The sequence below is a fragment of the Enhydra lutris genome, unplaced genomic scaffold (assembly GCF_002288905.1).
Source record: "Enhydra lutris kenyoni isolate GAN:26980312 unplaced genomic scaffold, ASM228890v2 scaffoldscaffold21, whole genome shotgun sequence".
Taxonomy (NCBI): domain Eukaryota; kingdom Metazoa; phylum Chordata; class Mammalia; order Carnivora; family Mustelidae; genus Enhydra; species Enhydra lutris.
Genome location: NW_019154105.1, coordinates 57,287,749 through 57,304,513, shown reverse-complemented (window position 1 = coordinate 57,304,513; position 16,765 = coordinate 57,287,749). Strand labels below are relative to the sequence as shown.

At 42.3% G+C, this 16,765-nt stretch overlaps 1 protein-coding gene across 2 annotated transcripts in view; it reads right to left on the bottom strand.

The window, feature by feature from the left end:
- The window catches only part of LOC111149202 (transmembrane anterior posterior transformation 1), a 55,707-nt gene extending 55,036 nt beyond the window's left edge, over positions 1–671 (bottom strand). The window contains exon 1 of one of the 2 annotated variants that reach the window (XM_022506147.1): positions 467–671. In XM_022506147.1, coding sequence (XP_022361855.1) covers positions 467–671 — 205 coding nt within the window. Of the gene's footprint in view, positions 1–45; positions 119–466 lie in introns of those variants that run through there. The other variant, XM_022506148.1, reaches the window with a different exon arrangement.
- Positions 672–16,765: the final 16,094 nt, after the last annotated feature.

Sequence of the window (16,765 nt, the reverse complement as noted above, 5' to 3'; positions counted from 1 at the left end):
TTTCTATGGCTCAAGTTCGCTTAAAATACACAATGAAAAAGTCACCTTGGCACGAAAGTAATTAAGAAATCAGCCTTGAGCTTCCCAGTCTGGGGCTCCCTGCGACGTAGGAGGTGCTCGCCAACGATACCGGGCGTGAGCAGAGCGCGGGGGTCTTTCTGAAGGACCCTTCAAAAGCGGTCAGCCGACCCGGGACGAACTTCCCGGACCGCCTCGCGGTCTCTCGGACACACCTGGCCCGGCGTGTGCCGCGGGGACCCCGGTGCCGCGCGTCGACCCCGCCCGACGAGCTGTCAGCGGCTGCCGAGCCATGGAGTTCCAGGAGCCGCGGCGGCTCGCGCACCCACAGCCCAGGTGGCCCCGGAGGCAGCTGCAGCCGCGGGGCAGGGGCACGGGATCGCACGACGCTCCCCACCACCCTCGGCGCCCTCTGCGCGGCCTAGCGCCGCCCGCCCGCTCGCCTCACCTGCGCGGCTGCGGCGCCGCTCCCGCCGCCGGTCGCTCTCATAAAAGCCCAGCGTCTCCGTGTGCTGAGGGGCCGGCGGGGGCCCGTGGCCGCCGCCGCCGCCTCCCGGCTGCTCCGCCTCACCGCGGCCGTCCAGCTCCCGGCCGTCCGCGCCGCCGCCACCGCTGCCTTCTCCCGGGGCGGCCGCATCGCGGACGCCCGCCATGTTCCGAGCACAACAAACTGTCCCCACCGCCTCCCTCCAGCCTCCGACCCGGCCTCCGCCTCCGGCCGGCCCCCTCCCAACCTCGCCCCGCCCCTCGCCGGAGCCCGGGCCGCTGCCGCTACCGCCGCCGCCGCCGCCATCCGCGGCTCGCCGGCCGGCGCGCACCATTGGCGTCAGCGGCGCGTGGGAGGCCGCCGCCGCCGCCGTCGCCACGGCCGCCGCCATCTTCTTCCTGCCCTCAGCGTGGCGCGCGGTTCCTTCCCGCGCCGCGGCGGGCTCGGCTGTCCGGGACACCGCGCCGGGCTCCATGCAGCCAGGCCGCGCGGCCGGGCAGAGCGGCCGCCTCCGGGGCTGGGGTCGGGGGCCGGGAGGTAGCGGGCTGGGCGCGGAGGCGGACGGAGGGTCGGCAGAGGAGCCCCGAGGCGACGGTCGCTGCACCCGCTGCCCGCCGTCTGCGAGGTGTCCGGCCGCCTGCCCGGGGCCTCTTTTGCAGGCTCGGTTCCCGAAGTGCGCCGGCGCCGCCTGCCCGGTCTTGGCACCGCCCGCGCGGCCGCGGCAGCGAGAGCCCGGCTCCAGATCCCCGATCCCGGCGAGCCCTGGTTCCATGCGTCTGCTATTTGTGCTCCATCTCTTCTGCATATTTATGATCGCCCGTCACATTCTTTGGCCTCTGAGTTTCCGTTGACGGTTTCCAAAACACTCGGGCAAGAAGGAGCTTTGGGGATGCCGCCCTACAGGTGGGGGCGCGGAGGGGAAGCCCGAGGAGCCGGGTGCCTCATGCGCTTCAGGCACCCCCGGACGTAGTGGGCTGTTTTCGGAATTAGGGTTGGGGTACAGCTCTTGGCCGCACCGGTGCCCCTGCTCCATCACCTGGGTGGCCGCTTTACTTGGCCCGTCCTTTGCGGCTCTCTGGGGAGTTAACTGCGCACGAAGCGCGGTGTCAAGACCACCCGCGACAGGAATGGTGCAAGTGAAGATGCTCCAGTGAAGGGGCCAAGGGCCTTTGCCACCTGCTTCCCACGTGGTTGCTGCATGCTTTATTTAGGGTGACTGTGGCAGGCCGATTTGCCAACTTCAGAACCAACCTGTGCCTGTTACCCTCTTGATTAGCAAAAAGGGAGTTGTAATTCTTCCTCTAACATTAAACTCTCCGAATTTCCCCTAGACCTAAACTTGACAGCCAGATATAAACAGGTATGAATACAGCAAAATTGAGCTCTTGTTGATTCATCAGAGAACCTTGAGGGTTCTGCTGTCACTAGTTGAGTACCTACATTTGAAGAATCAGCAAATTTAACAGTAGGGCCGTTGGGGGCAGCATGCGGAAAGCAGCCACCTGTCAGTCTGACAGCAGGGTAAGAGCCCAGATAAGGGACCAAATGGAATAAAAGGCCCCAGAGGTGGGATCTGACCCCTCACCCGCCCTGGAAAAGGAGGAATCAATCTTTGGAACATCTTTACTTCCCTTCATAAAAGCAGTTCACAGGAATACAATTCCAAACATTTCCTGTGACTGTCCTCTCTGTAATGCTGTTGTGTTATAGTAAAAACTGAGCCTTAATCTAACAAAAACAAATGCTCTGGAAAAATCTTCAGAATCATTTTGAAAATCAAAAGGTACTGAAAATTTTATGGCCTTTAAGATTCCTTATAGTTCAAATTCTGTTAGTCTCTGATTTTTTATAGTATAATACCATCTCCATTCCATTGCTTACTGATTTCAAGAAGAAAAGAGACTTTTATTGCTTGTTTATGTCAGTTGTCATTTACTGCCTCACTGTATTGATTGGCTTATTGCCCCTGCATTTAACTCAATAGGAGCTGGAAAGGAAGGAATCTGAAATTCTGTTTCCTAAAGCAGCCAGTCGTAGGAATGGATTTTCTATATCAGGCCAAAGGAAAAACACCATCCAAAGGCTGCCTGTCTTTTTTAAGTAGTCAGCAAAGAGGAAGGGAGCCGCTGTGTACGGTCTAGGTGCGAAGGTGTCACACACTGAGGAGCAAAATGAAGATGGGAAGACTGAGGGACTTGTGGCTCTGATCAGTTGGATCTTTTCACTGGAGCTGTATTGTTTGATCTAATACTTTGTGAAACAGCATAATTTCAAACCCATTATGAAGTCAACATTGTACAAAGCATTTTGAAAACAATATTGAATTTTTTTTCACTTAACACTATTCTTCCCTTGTATCGATTTTGATGATTAGATAATCAAATCTCCCACTTTAATACAAAAATTTATTTTCTTTGGGTTAATTCAACCTTCTGCAACTTAATTCAGTATTCAGGAAAGGGTGTTTTCATATGGGTATTCTAAATCTTCAAAGTACTAACTTACAAATAATCTCACATAAGAAACAGTTACACAGCACAGAAGAACCAGTTCTCCAAGGAAAATAGATAGCAGTTGAGCTATCATGTTTTTTTACATCAGTTGTAAAAAGGCCTAGATTTATAATACCACCTTTAGAAAGCAATAGGAATATTTTAAAACCTGACAACTCTCACCCTTAAAGAGACATCCAATTACATTCTGAATTAAGGTACAAGGGAAAAACAGGATTTGGATGACAATGAGGTACAGTAATTTAAACCATTCAGCCAACAGTGAGCTGGTGTGCTGTTCACATGTCACTGTCCCAGCTGCTGCTCAAATAAATAACTTTACTAACGGGAAATACTTTGAATGGAGGAAAGTGAGGAGCAAGAACAAGAAGTTAGGGAGAATCTTACATGTAAAAGAGAAGGGAAAAATTCAATAAGCTAAGAAAACTTTCTTAAGAAAGGAATTTATGGGGACGCCTGGGTGGCTCAGTTGGTTAAGCAGCTGCCTTCGGCTCAGGTCATGATCCCAGCGTCCTGGGATCGAGTCCCACATCGGGCTCCTTGCTCATCGGGGAGCCTGCTTCTCCCTCTGCCTCTGCCTGCCATTCTGTCTGCCTGTGCTTGCTCTCTCTCCCTCTCTCTCTCTGACAAATAAATAAATAAATAAAAAATCTAAAAAAAAAAAAAAAAGAAAGAAAAAGGAATTTATGTATTTAAAGTTATACTTTAATATGCATGCATAATTGATAATATAAAGTTAATTAAGAGCTTGTAAAATTGCTGCACATTTTTATTTAAGTGTGTATTCTTCTACTTTCTGGTTGTAATATCTATCATGTGGCTATTGTGTTTTAAAGATAGCCAAGCACAAAATACCATTTTTAAAAAGAATGGAAATTTGGTGAGGAGTATGCACAATTTTATTCTATTTTTTAAAGATTTATTTATGAGGAGGGAGGGGCAGAGGGAGAGGAAGGCAGAAACTCAGGCAGAGTTCCTGAGTGTGCATATGGAAGGGGTTGTGGGGGGTGTCTGCTCAATCCCACAACCCATGAGATCATGACCTGAGCAGAGACCAAGAGTCAGAGGCTCAAGCAACTGAGCCACCCAGGTGCCCCAATATACACAGTTTATTTTTTTTTTAAGATTTTATTTATTTATTTGACAAACAGAGATCACAAGTAGGCAGAGAGGCAGGCAAAGGGAAAGGAGGAAGCAGGCTCCCTGCTGAGCAGAGAGCCCTGTGTGGGGCTAGATCCCAGGACCCTGAGATCATGACCTGAGCCGAAAGCAGAGGCTTTAACTCACTGAGCCACCCAGGCATCCCAATATACACAGTTTAAAAAAATAAATTGCATTACTCCATATTTTAGTACTAAAAGATAATAATTTTGATTTTGTGACTAAACAAAGTAAATTGAACCCATTGTTCATGAGCCATGGATTCCAACTCCAGAAAACTATCTTATGAAGTCTGTAAACTGGTTCTCAGTGCCTTTCATTGGTAAATGGGGCAATATCTATCTGTTCTATAGTAAGAGAAAATCAAACAAACAAACAATTTCCCCTTTTCTTTCTCCTTGGTGCTTTGAATGTTTCCTTTCATTTAAACTTAGTAGGTTTTATTTTTCAACTATAAAGCATTTCAGTTCAATAGCGCATCGTATATATCCCCATGAGTATGTTTGAAATTAATTCTATATACTTTTCCTGAGTACCAAAAATATCACGTATTTTGATGACTTACAAAGATCCTGAATCAAGAGAAGGCCTATACTCTCTCTGACTCTCCAGTTAAAGAGTCTTTTGACCTAAGGTAACACAAATGACCTCTCTATACTTCATTTTCCCCACTACAGCGTACTGGACTAGAATACCCTGGTGGCCTCTTCCAAAATGTTGGGATAACATCCTTGCAAACCCTTTTTCAGACTCTTGGACTCTTGGATTAAAAATAGTTCGATATACCTATTTTATGAAGATTTATAGGGAAGTATGAAACCCTTATTTACAGAATGACTTTATATTTTGGCCTAAAATCTGAATGCAGGGAATAAAATGCAGTAATTTTATTGATAACACATCAAAGACATGTAAGTCTTTCATGTACCTTCTTTATGATCCATGCATTAGTTCTGCATCCCTTTATGAGAACCCATAGTCTCTCACTGACCTTTCCAGTCCTCACTACAGGCCTCAGAGTAGAAACCCACTTTAAACAAGTTTCTCATATTGTACCCATGCATACCTCAGTTTAAGAACACTGCGTTAAGGTGGCACTTAACAGCAACCGAAATATTATTTGAGATGATTAGTCATACAGTTAATTTTGATAGTATAGATTTAACCACTGGATAGATAACAGTTTAAATTAATTTTGTATTTCTCAGTCAAAAATGTATTTCAGTAGTACATGACTTTTTCTAAATCATAAATGTCACGTGTCAAATTTGCAAAATGTCTTGCTGAATTTAATTCATCATTTTTTATTCAAAGAGAAAAGAAAGAGTGGATTTAAAAAAAAATCAGAGCAGCTTTACAACTGATGTTCTAAAGAAATAAAATAGAGTGCTGGGCACAGAGCAAGGCTTGCAGCAAACTTATGTGAGGTTATTGAATCTCTGAGTTTGAGTACTAAGATTTCCTATCTTCAGCAGTCACTTTTGGACTGCTATTCATTAAGTTTTATCCTGTCTGGGATTTATTCCATGCATTTCTAAAGGACACCAATGCAGTTTGTTTCTGGAAGATGTAGCACAAATTGAATAATATACCTTTGATTCTAATGTACCTGTTAGAAGATAACTAAAACAGTCATGAGCAAAACCTTATTTCTGAAAGCATTTATGTAGCAGGAGAATACAGGACTGAAACCATTTGAAATAGGCCCTATTCAAAAGTGTTATTTTGGTAAGAGGCATGTTTTATAAAAAATATTCTGTCCTAGAGACCTAAAAGTAGGTTATATTTATGTAATAAAGTTGTGTGAACACAAATCCATACTATATCGGCTAATGGGACCTTTTATTCATGATCAGATAAAAGGATTAGATTTTAAATTTCTGGAAAATCCCAAAATACTGCTGAAAGGACCATAGTGATGACTTAGCAAGCTTTCCATTCCAGATTTTTCTCTTTGAAGAGAAAGCACATTGTTCATTTTTCATTATACCCATAAAAAAGTAGACATGCTGTGTTTAGAATTTTTTTAATCATTAGTCAGTTAATTGACAAAATCTATTTGTAGAGTGAACTTGGACTTTCCAGAAATTTTTTTGATAACTGTTAAAATCCTTTTTTATAATTCTGGCTGGCAAAGCCTTTATTTTTAGAATTCACCCAGTAAAGGTGATTTTATTTATCATTGAGTTCATGTTGGATTTTGCCTTTCAGAATTTTTATTGTCCTGTTTTCATTGTTCCCTGGTGGTGAGTTATTAATTGCTTCTTTTGGCCACTTATCAAATAGTTTTTGATAATTAGAAGATTTTACAAAATATTTAGGATACATTTTTACTTTTTTCTAGTGTTTCGGGTTGAATTCTCATGGATCAAGATAAGAGTAACTTTTCTCTTTACTTGGATGTCCAGTAAGTTCCTTTGGGCTGTGATCATTCATTCCTGCTCTTGCAGTTTGCTTTCGTTCTGCTCATTCATCAGGGTTTCCATCCTCATATTTTGTCTACTTCTTTCTCCTTTCTGTTTCTAAGATATTTAAAAGCAAGTGGACTCTCTGAGTCTCATAAACATATATATATATATATATATCTTTTTTAAGGTTGATTGATGTGTGTGGGGGGTGGGCAGGGAGCACAAGCAAAGAGAGAGGCAAAAGGAGAGGGAGAAGCAAACTCCCCCCTGAGCAAGTAGCCCAAGAAGGGACTCAAGCCCAGAATCCTGGGATCATGACCTGAGCTGAAAGCAGATGCTTAACTGACTGAGCCACCCAGGAACCACTAAACATCTGTTTTTTAAATTTTATTGTTTCTTATGCAAACCTAAGTATTTCTCTCTGTTTCATCTTTGTTACCAAAATGTATTACAAATGCATAATAGGTTTTCAGATTCTCAAAATTATCCTCAAGGGTTTCTGGTTTCTAGGTTTTAGAAATGTGTTTATCTGAGTTCAGAGCCTTGGGTTTTCAGATTGCTCTTTTATATATATCTACTATAACCTTTTCAATATTCTATATATATTATGAATATATATATATTTATATATATATATAACTTATTTACGAATATTGAAAAGGTTATAGTAGATATATATTGAATATATATATTCAATATATATCTACTATTAACCTTTTCAATATTCGTAAATAAGTTTATGTTTATATGCAAAATCCTTCTGTTGTTTCTGACATTTTCTAATTTAGTATCAATTTCAAATAATGAACAACTTTTACCTCTTACCTTCAATATGGTTGCTATAACTTAGGTGAACAGTTTTGTGAAGGCGAACAATAATGTGGCTAATTTTTCAAAATAGCAATAAAAAGAAAACATATATTTTGGCTTTAGCAAACATTATTTTCTTGGGACAGTTCTGTCCTCCTAATTATGCTTTGTCGAGGCTGGTACTAACATTAATTCACATTCCCCTGAGTATGCGTCCACTGATGACAGATATATGCTGCAGTTAAAAATCTGACATGTATAATTCATACAGAAATATCTGATTGCTAAGAAAAGTGAGACTAATCCAGGCACTGATCATTATTTATCATTTCTTTATTTTCTTTTTTAAAGATTTTTTTAGAAGAGTTTATTTATATTTATTTATTCGACAGAGAGAGAGAGAAAGAGACAGTGACAGTGGGAACACAAGCAGGGGGAGTGGGAGAGGGAAAAGCAGTCTTCCCATCAAGCAGAGCTCGATCCCAGGACCCCAGGATCATGACCAGGCAGACGCCCAATGACTGAGCCACCAAGGTGCCCCAAATCATCTCTCTATTTTCACTCTGATCTTTCATCCATATACTTAGATATGTCAACACATCGATTGTATAAAAATTATTCTCTAGTGCTATGAACGATTTTTAAATATTCAATTTTATTGTTCATTATGCTGGAACTTATGGTCTGACATGGTTAGATATCCTTTTTCTAAACAATATGAAGTTTCATGCAATTTTATTTTATTTTTACAAGCTTTATATGCTCTTTCACAGTTTCTAGTTTATCAACATGGACAATAAAATCGATCTCATATTAAGTAATTAAAGGTACAAAAATAAATTGATATTATTGACTTTGGGTAACTTAACGTCCATTCTAAATCTTCTGCTATTTTTTTACTTCTAACATTTTAATCATGTTTTACAGAGAAAGCCTAATTGGTGTGATGCAATCTCTTCACTGGTATTTTACAGACAGTGTTCTGTTTTATGGAGAGTATAAATGGGTTCTTTCTTGAAAGCTAATAATTTTCTTTGTATTAAAGTTATATATTTTTTAAAATAACGTATCAACAAGGATTTTTCTTCTGAGTCTGTAATTTTTAAAACCAAATATCCAGACAGGCAGTGTCTGTTAATCCTTCAGGGACCTATAGAAACACACAGGTGGATTCACCCATGCAAACATTTGTTTCTAGCTAACGGATGGTTTTCTCAAAATAATCTGTTTTTGCGTGTCTGCATCAAAGTAGGTAAAATTTTCGTCTGGGTCTAGACCCTAGAATTTAGTCCCAACTGATGCCAATAGACTAGCAAAAGTCTTCGGTAGAAAGACAGCAGAGTAAAATGGAGAAAGCTGTAAATTTGGAGCCTAGGGGCCGGAGTTAGGATTCTGTGCTGCTGCTTAAGAGTGTGAAACCTGAGATGAGATCCAGGTCTTAGTTTCTTGATCCATACAGCAGACAGCGGGCTAGACTGTCTCAAAGTTTCCTTTCACTTCTAAGATGATGAGATTTTAGGTACTTCATTATTTTAGGCTAAAGTTGAATGTGGACTTGATTTAAGTTTGTAATATTTTTCTTTGGATGAATTCCAGCATCCTGTTCTAAATTGCATTGTTTACCCTAAGTCGCTTACCTTTCATCAACATACTTTCTTACTGCTTATTCAACAAATATTTGTTGATTTTTTTTTTTTTTAATGTGCCAGGTACCGTGCAAAGCCCTAGAGCAGCGAAGATAAATGAGATGTGTTTCCAGTCCACAAGTAACGATACTGCAGTGTGGGAAGGACCACAGTAAACGAATGAGGTGCCAGAGTCATTCAAAGAAGAGACTGGGCAATTCTGCTTTGGGGGCAACCAGGAGAGCTTAGAAAGAAGTGGCATTGAATGGGTCTTGGAAGATGTGTTTGCCAGGTGAGAAATGGGGCTGAGGGAGGTAACAAAAGGGCCTCACAGACAGATGGAGGAGCATATATAGAGTGAAAAGGGAGGAGGATCCGTGTTTGAGTGGAACTTCTAGACTGATTCAGATTCTAGGGCTGAATCATAGGGAACAAATGGGGGAGGCAGGGCATTGAATAGATGGAAGAATGTGCAAGAATGGTTGAAGTAGAATGAGGAATTAGGGGATGAAAAAGTTGATATCAATACCTCTGGGCCTTGTTTACAAGTTGAAGAATAACCCAAAAAAAATTTTTTTTGAGCCTCATATATAGTGAGATTTGCTTTCACTACTACTCATAATTGTTGAGTAGAACAATTAGAATGTTAGTCTGTATCTATTGGGCATTTATTATGTATTGTCTTTTTCCCAATGTCCAATTCCAATATCTAGTTAAGAAGTATTATCAACATTGTTTTTTTCTGAAAATGTATCTTAAATGTAACATTTGCAGAACAAACATTTTTAAAAAGATTTTATTTTTTTATTTGAGAGAGAGAGAAAGAGAGAGAGTGAGAGAGAGTGCACATGAGCAGGGGTGGGAGGGGCAGAAAGAGAGGGAGAGAGAGAAACTCAAGCAAACTCCCCCCTGAGCAGGGAGCTGTCATGGGACTCAGTCTCATGAACCTGAGATTAGAACCTGAGCCAAAAACAAGACCGCAGAACAAGCATTTTTTTTTTTTTTTAATTTGTTTGGTGTGGCTATAAGGCAAAGAAATCTTTTTTTTTTTTTTTTTGACAGGGAATTACAGATATATTGTAATGATACTCAAGGTATTCTCCACATGTAGAATATCCCATTTCACCTCAAAATTCCAGATTAAGTCATTTCAATGTATTGAAGGCATAAACTGGGATGATGAGTTGGAAGCTACTTCTCAGAAACTTTACACGGTAGGTTGTTTGAATAATTATAAATGTCAGAAAGAAAGCGCTATTTATTAAATCTTATGTCTGAGTCTCATCCCTCTCCCCCCACAATTACGGGGTGGGGTAAGAACTGTGTGTCAACTTGGAATCAGACTGTGATTTGAGCCATTTAATTTAGACACTTATTATTTTAATGTAAGTGCTTTTGCTTTGGCAGAAAGCGTACAATTTTAATTAGCACTTGGAACACGGCGGAATAGGTTGGTGAGGTACAAGACATGGAGAAGTACGTTCCTGAGGGCCTGCCCTAGAACTCTGGCAGAGCCCGGGAGAGACGCAGCATCATGCTCGCCGCTTCTGAGAAATCATCTCACTGGCACTTCAACTCTTAAACATTTAATCACTTCAGTGTTTGAAATCTTGAAAAATTGACATTGGCAGCTTTGCCATCTATACTACACGCAAAGAGAATATTAATTTTTTAAGCTTATTCGATGCAGCAACTGATATATAAGAAAACTGAACTCATTTTCTGCATCTGCCCAGAATTCACTTCCCAGCTTTGCCAGTCAAGCTCTGACTCATCCTTTAAACCCTAGTTCTAATACCCCCTCACAGTCTTTCCTGATCCCCTCCTCCATTTCCCCCATGGCCGTTCTCTTTTTCTTTATATACCCATAGTCCAACACTCTGTTCCAATGGTTTTTTAATGCATTATTCTCACCTGTTGGCTATCAATGCCATATTTGTAGGAACTGTTTCCCCATATCTGCATTTTGGTTGCAAGCAATTAAAAAGCACCTCATTGTGGAATAAAAAGAACACACACTTTAGAGTTAAATTCATGGGTTAAATCTTGACTGCTTCTTACTTGCTGTAGGAACTTGGACAAGTTATTTAACTTCTTGGAGCTTCTTTAAATAAGGGTAGCGATACCTGCTGTGCAGGATCGTTGTGCAGCTTAAATAAGATCCACTCATCAGTTTAGCAGATAGAGAGATTCTATTACATGTCAGCCACTGTACTTGGTACTAAGAATATAATAATGAATGAGACATGATCCTGCCCTGACAACTTCATAATTTAGTGGAAGAGACAGACGAGAAAACAGACAATTGCAATTTAATTCTTGAAGGATGAACAGAAATTCATTAGCACAGGGCTTCTAGGGGTTGGGGTGAAGGTAGCAGGATCTGGTGTGGAAGGGAAAGGATATGCATTGTGTTTGAGCCAGAGAAAGTCTGGCAAGTCAAGACACAGAGAGAGGCTTAATATAGTAGCAGCTATGGGGTTGAGGCAGGAAATGTATATACCACGAGGAGGCTTGCTAGCCAGGCACGGGGTGGAGGGAACCTATAAAGAACATAGGATCAGATTTGCCTTCCTGAAAGACCTCCTTCCTAGGCAGCCTGTGGAGTGGTTTGAGATAGTCAAGGCAATCAGTATGACCATTAAGAGGCTGTTGCTTAGCGGTGATGTTGGCCTCTCACAGCAGGAATTAAGAGTGGGAATGGGGAGATAAATACATTGAGAGATCCTTAGGAGCAAGAAAAGGCAGGATGTGGGGGCGCCTGGGTGGCTCAGTGGGTTAAGCCTCTGCCTTCGGCTCAGGTCATGGTCTCAGGGTCCTGGGATCGAGCCCCACATCGGGCTCTGCTCAGCGGGGAGCCTGCTTCCCCCTCTCTCTCTGCCTGTCTCTCTGCCTCCTTGTGATCTCTGTCAAATAAGTAAAATTAAATTAAAAAAAAAAAAGAAAAGGCAGGATGTGGTCAGATGTGTTAGGACAAAGGTGGTAAGAGGGAGAGGAGTCAGGGAGAGGAAACAGAGGAGAGGTGTGTGGTGTATGAGGAAGGAAAAGTGAGTCCAGTTTGGAAACGAGTTTTAAGGACCCATGGGGAGTATGGGACATTTTGACTTCATCATTTGGGGCTCCTATATATTTTTGCCCCTGCTGGTTTTTTATTCTTGAACATAAACATTTCTGTTAGGATGATACCAACACGGATGAATTTTGTGGCAAAGATTTATTCCAGGGTGAATTCCATTAAGGCAATTTAATTCCTTGGTCCATGTTCTAAATAGCATATTTAAACTGTTTCCACTCTGATGTTTATTTTACCAACATTAATTCCATCAGGATAAAATCTTTCTTGTGTACAATTTACAAAGAAGTGTGTTGATTTTTCAACTTCTTTTTCATAATCGTTGTGAAATTTGTACTGATTATAGCTTTTCCATGGTATATTTTCTTTTATCTCTACTGTTTTTACCATGTCAGATTGTACACATACATGTAAAGCTTTTATCAGTTCTTTTTAAATTTTTCATTAATTTGTGAGCAATAATTTCTATAATTTTTTGGTTTTGCTCTTGTCAGCTATAGTTTACATTTCTTTTTATCAAGCTAAAATTTTCCTGGAGTAAATTTTGCCGTTTTTAAGTTTACCAATGATGTGTGATTCTCAAGTCAGCTTTTCATCTGTAACAAATTTTACTGTGTATCAGTTTGGCCCTTGTCAGTTTTTTTGATCCTTAAGATCGAGTTGCCTCAAAATGACAGGATCAAAATGGCATACTTCAGCCCATTGACAGCCAAGTAGAGATGTCTGGGAAATGGGATATACCCATACAGCTTTGGTGATGTGGAGAGAAATCAGGGATCAAATATAAATATAAATGGTGTTGAGGCCAAGGGAATAGGTAACATCTCACCAGATGGTTGTAGAGCATGAAAGAAGAGCACTCAGGAAAACTTGGCAGAACACCAACATTTGGGAAAGAAATGACCAGAGGGGGAGTCCGTGAAGGAGAAGTAGGAGGTAGGAAGAAGCTTGCAGGAGGCATTGTCATGGAAGTCAAGTCAGGGAGTAAGAGTAGTTGATGATGAATGCAGCAGAGGGCATGTAGGATACATACTGAAACATGTTCTTTGGATTTAGCATCAACAACATCATCACTGTCCTCAGTGATAGCCACCTCATGAGTGGAGAAATACCCAGCTAGATGTACTCACAGAGGAGTGAGAAGGAGATGAAGAAGTGGAGACAATTGTCAGCCAACATTGGCTGTAGGAAGGGAAGTTTGTTTACTTATTCATTGACCGGTTTATTTACTTCCTTTTAATAGAAAAGAGCTTCGAGCATGGTTAAGCACTGATTGTTGAAGGAAGAGGATGAACATACATGAGAATGGGAATGGGATCCCCAAAGAGCATCTTAGCACCTGTCATGCTCTTTGGGGATAGGATCTGATATCCAGTGAGTCATCAGCTATGTGCCCCACAAGACATAGCCATCATAAATCGGCCCATCCAACTGGGCTTCTACTTTGGTGTGCTAATTAATCCTGATTTCTGACTGGACTCGGAGCTCTACCATGAACTATTTTATGTACTTACTTACCACTTACAGTTCTTAGTCAGGAGGATCTTAAGTATTGTTTCTAAGTCCACAATAAGATCACCTGCCCTGACCCTTGAATACTACTACTTTTGAGAATGTTCTGCTGCTGCATATGGCCCACGACATAAGAGATGCTGTGATGTCCTTGCTCTACAGTTATGAGGTGGGGGTTTTTACCACATCTACTTACATCTGTAATAAATAAATTACAGGCAATAAATAGGCAAATAAAACAGAAAAAACGATGCTCTACAATGACCCCACCCATTCCCTGCTCCTTTCATTTGTCAGCATGTATTATGGCAAAACTTGGGTTACCTCCCAAATAATGGGGCAGTAGCCAATGCACACACCCTCTTTCCATCTATTGAGCTCCCATCTAGCCATTCATCCACCTCTTCCCTTCGAATTTGTTGGGCACTTATTAGCACCAGGCACTATGGTAAGCAGTGAGGTTACAATATGAAAAGACAATGTCCCAGCATCCTCAGAGCTCACAATCCAGCAGGTGAGTTAGTTGTTGTTGCAATACTGTGTGAAAGGTGGGCAAGGTAAAAAACCGGTTCATCTAGGTAAGCAGGGACTGGTAGAGTGCCTTAATTTTTTTTTTTTTTTTGTAGACTCTATAGCAATCTTATGAGGTATTCGACATATGAAAAGTGCACTTCTTATCCCAATGCAGTTGTTTCACCTGCCAATTCACACAGCTCTGAAGGTTAACTTTGTTTATGAAGGTGGTTAGGTTCCAAGCCTGTGATTACCATAAAGAAAACCCATCTCCTTACGTAGCAACCAAGATCAGCTCCTAAATTTGCAGGACATTAAAGAAAGCACATTCTCTTGGAATCTTTTTCTATTTTTAGCTAGTATCCCCTTCCACCCTGTCCCCATCCTCCTGTGCTGACCCCTACTTTTATTGTTTGCCTTTAGGACAAAGTGCAGGACAATTTTGTTGGCTGTTCTTGAGTCAAGTGTATTTGTCTGACCTCTGTGGAATTTAGTTCTGGGCACATGAATTAAATAAAGGTGGACTGAGTGGTCATGGTCTGCATCCCTCCCTGACAAGTTCTCCAAGCTTCTGACTTGGCTTGCTTGGCTGTTTTCTGACCCACTGACAGGATGCTGCCTTTGGGTCCCAGCACCGGCACCTTGATTGTGGATGGGACACTCAAGTGGGTCAGCCAGGGTCTGGGGGAGCCCTGGGAAAGCCAGAGATACCCTGCTTTTGTTTCTGTGCACCAAGCTGCTATTCTCATGGGGGTCTAAGCATGTCTAATTAGGTGGAGAAAGAATCAGAGGTACTGGGCATACATTTCATCTCCCAAATTGAAGTGTGAAGTAAACAGTACAGTAAAATGATCTGTAAGCCAATATACGACTAAGTTTACATCACATTATGGCAGAGTGTTGGAAAAAGAAAAGGGGAGGAATCCCTCACTCTGCCTACCCCCCCACCCCACCCCACCCCCGCGGCCACCATTCTCTTTCTCTCTGTGATGTGTGTTGTAGTTCCTGGATCTTGTCCTCTGCCAAAGAATGTGTGGGCGCTCATTTAATCTTTGTTCACTGTCCCTGAAGCTCCTTCTGCACAGTGCTTACACATAGTAGGTCACACTCTGTTTCTGTATCTTGCCTGGAGCACAGGACTCGGGCTGGGTTGCTCCTGTCCCCCCTTCCCAGAGGGTCCCAGCCATTTAACCATTCCTGGCACAAGTCTTCCTGTCCCTGCCTGGAAGGATAGCTAGACCTTCTCGTTCTCAGGACCCCAGATGTCATTTCCTACTTCTTCCTCACCCTTTCCTAGGGTGGGGTGGGTGTGGGGTCGTGAACGTTAGCTAGACAGGCTCTTATCATCTACCCCTCCACATCTGCTCCCCAGTGAACAAGCAGCTGCCTCCTGTTCCAGTGGGGGCGGGGAGCGGGGTGAGAGGGAGGAGCACACCCATACCCAGAGGAAAAAGACACCGTTCAGTGTGATAAAACAGCATCCTGCCACAGAAGCAAAACTGCTAAATAGCCTCTCCCAAATATTTAGAAAAAATATTTTTAACTGAAGAAAGTATCAGTGAATAACAAAGGTTTCAGGCAAGACTGAGGGAGAAGATTTTGCAGGCTGGGGGAGGGGTGGTTTGGGGAAGCAGTGTCTTTTCTACAGGGTTCCTCCCTTCCTGTCCTCTTGGCCCTTCCTCTTGGCCATTCTCACCCCGAGTCAAACTGTGTCTCCTTCTCTGTCCATTCTCCATCTTTTCCCTGCTGCTGTCCTTCCCTCCCATATGACACCCATCTTGTGGGAAAGCCAGTTAGAGGCTTGACCAGGCACTCATAGGTTCCCCGACTTTGGGAGTTTATTCAGAGGGCCGAACACTGTGGTTTGATTTCTCCTGGGGGATTGCTTCTGGAAAGTAGCTCCTCCTAATTTCTGTATGAAATATTTTCATTGCCTTTTTTTGCATGTAATTTTATGCTTTGAATATGTATAACATTTATGTGATTCTAAAGTCAGAATTATATTGTTATACGCGGGGCACTCTAGTGTCCATCCTTGTGCCCTCCACCCTGTTCGCCTCAGCTGTCTACACGGAATTAATTTTGTTTCTGGTTTACTCTTCTAGCACTTCTTTTTGTAAATATAAGAATACATATATGAAAGGTGGCATATGACTTAGCAGTTTGTACCTCGCTTTTTCAAATAACAATTCATCTTTGTAACTGTAGATAGGTGCATAGGAAACTTCCTCATGTCTTAAAGGCTGAATATACAGAATCGTGGGAACATATCATAGTTCATAAGTCTCTTACTGATAAAAATTTGGATTGTTTCTATCCTGCTGTTATAAATAATGGCACACTGAATAGTCTTCTTTATCTGTCGCTGACTTTGTTTTAATAAAAACAAATAGTGCGGGCAGAAGGGCAGGGAGAGAGGGTAAAAGGGAGAGATGAAAAGAGAGAGAGAGAGACGCTTGACAGTCAACTGACTGAGCCACCCGACTCCTTTTGGGTTTTTATGGCTGCTTCATTACATAGGCGTAGTTGATTAATCCATTGGCCATTGGTGACTGACTCACCTTTAGCCCCTCTCCCCTCCCTGGCAGTCAGGGGTGGGGAGTAGGACTGAAAGTCCCAACCCTCTAATCATATGTTTTTTGTCC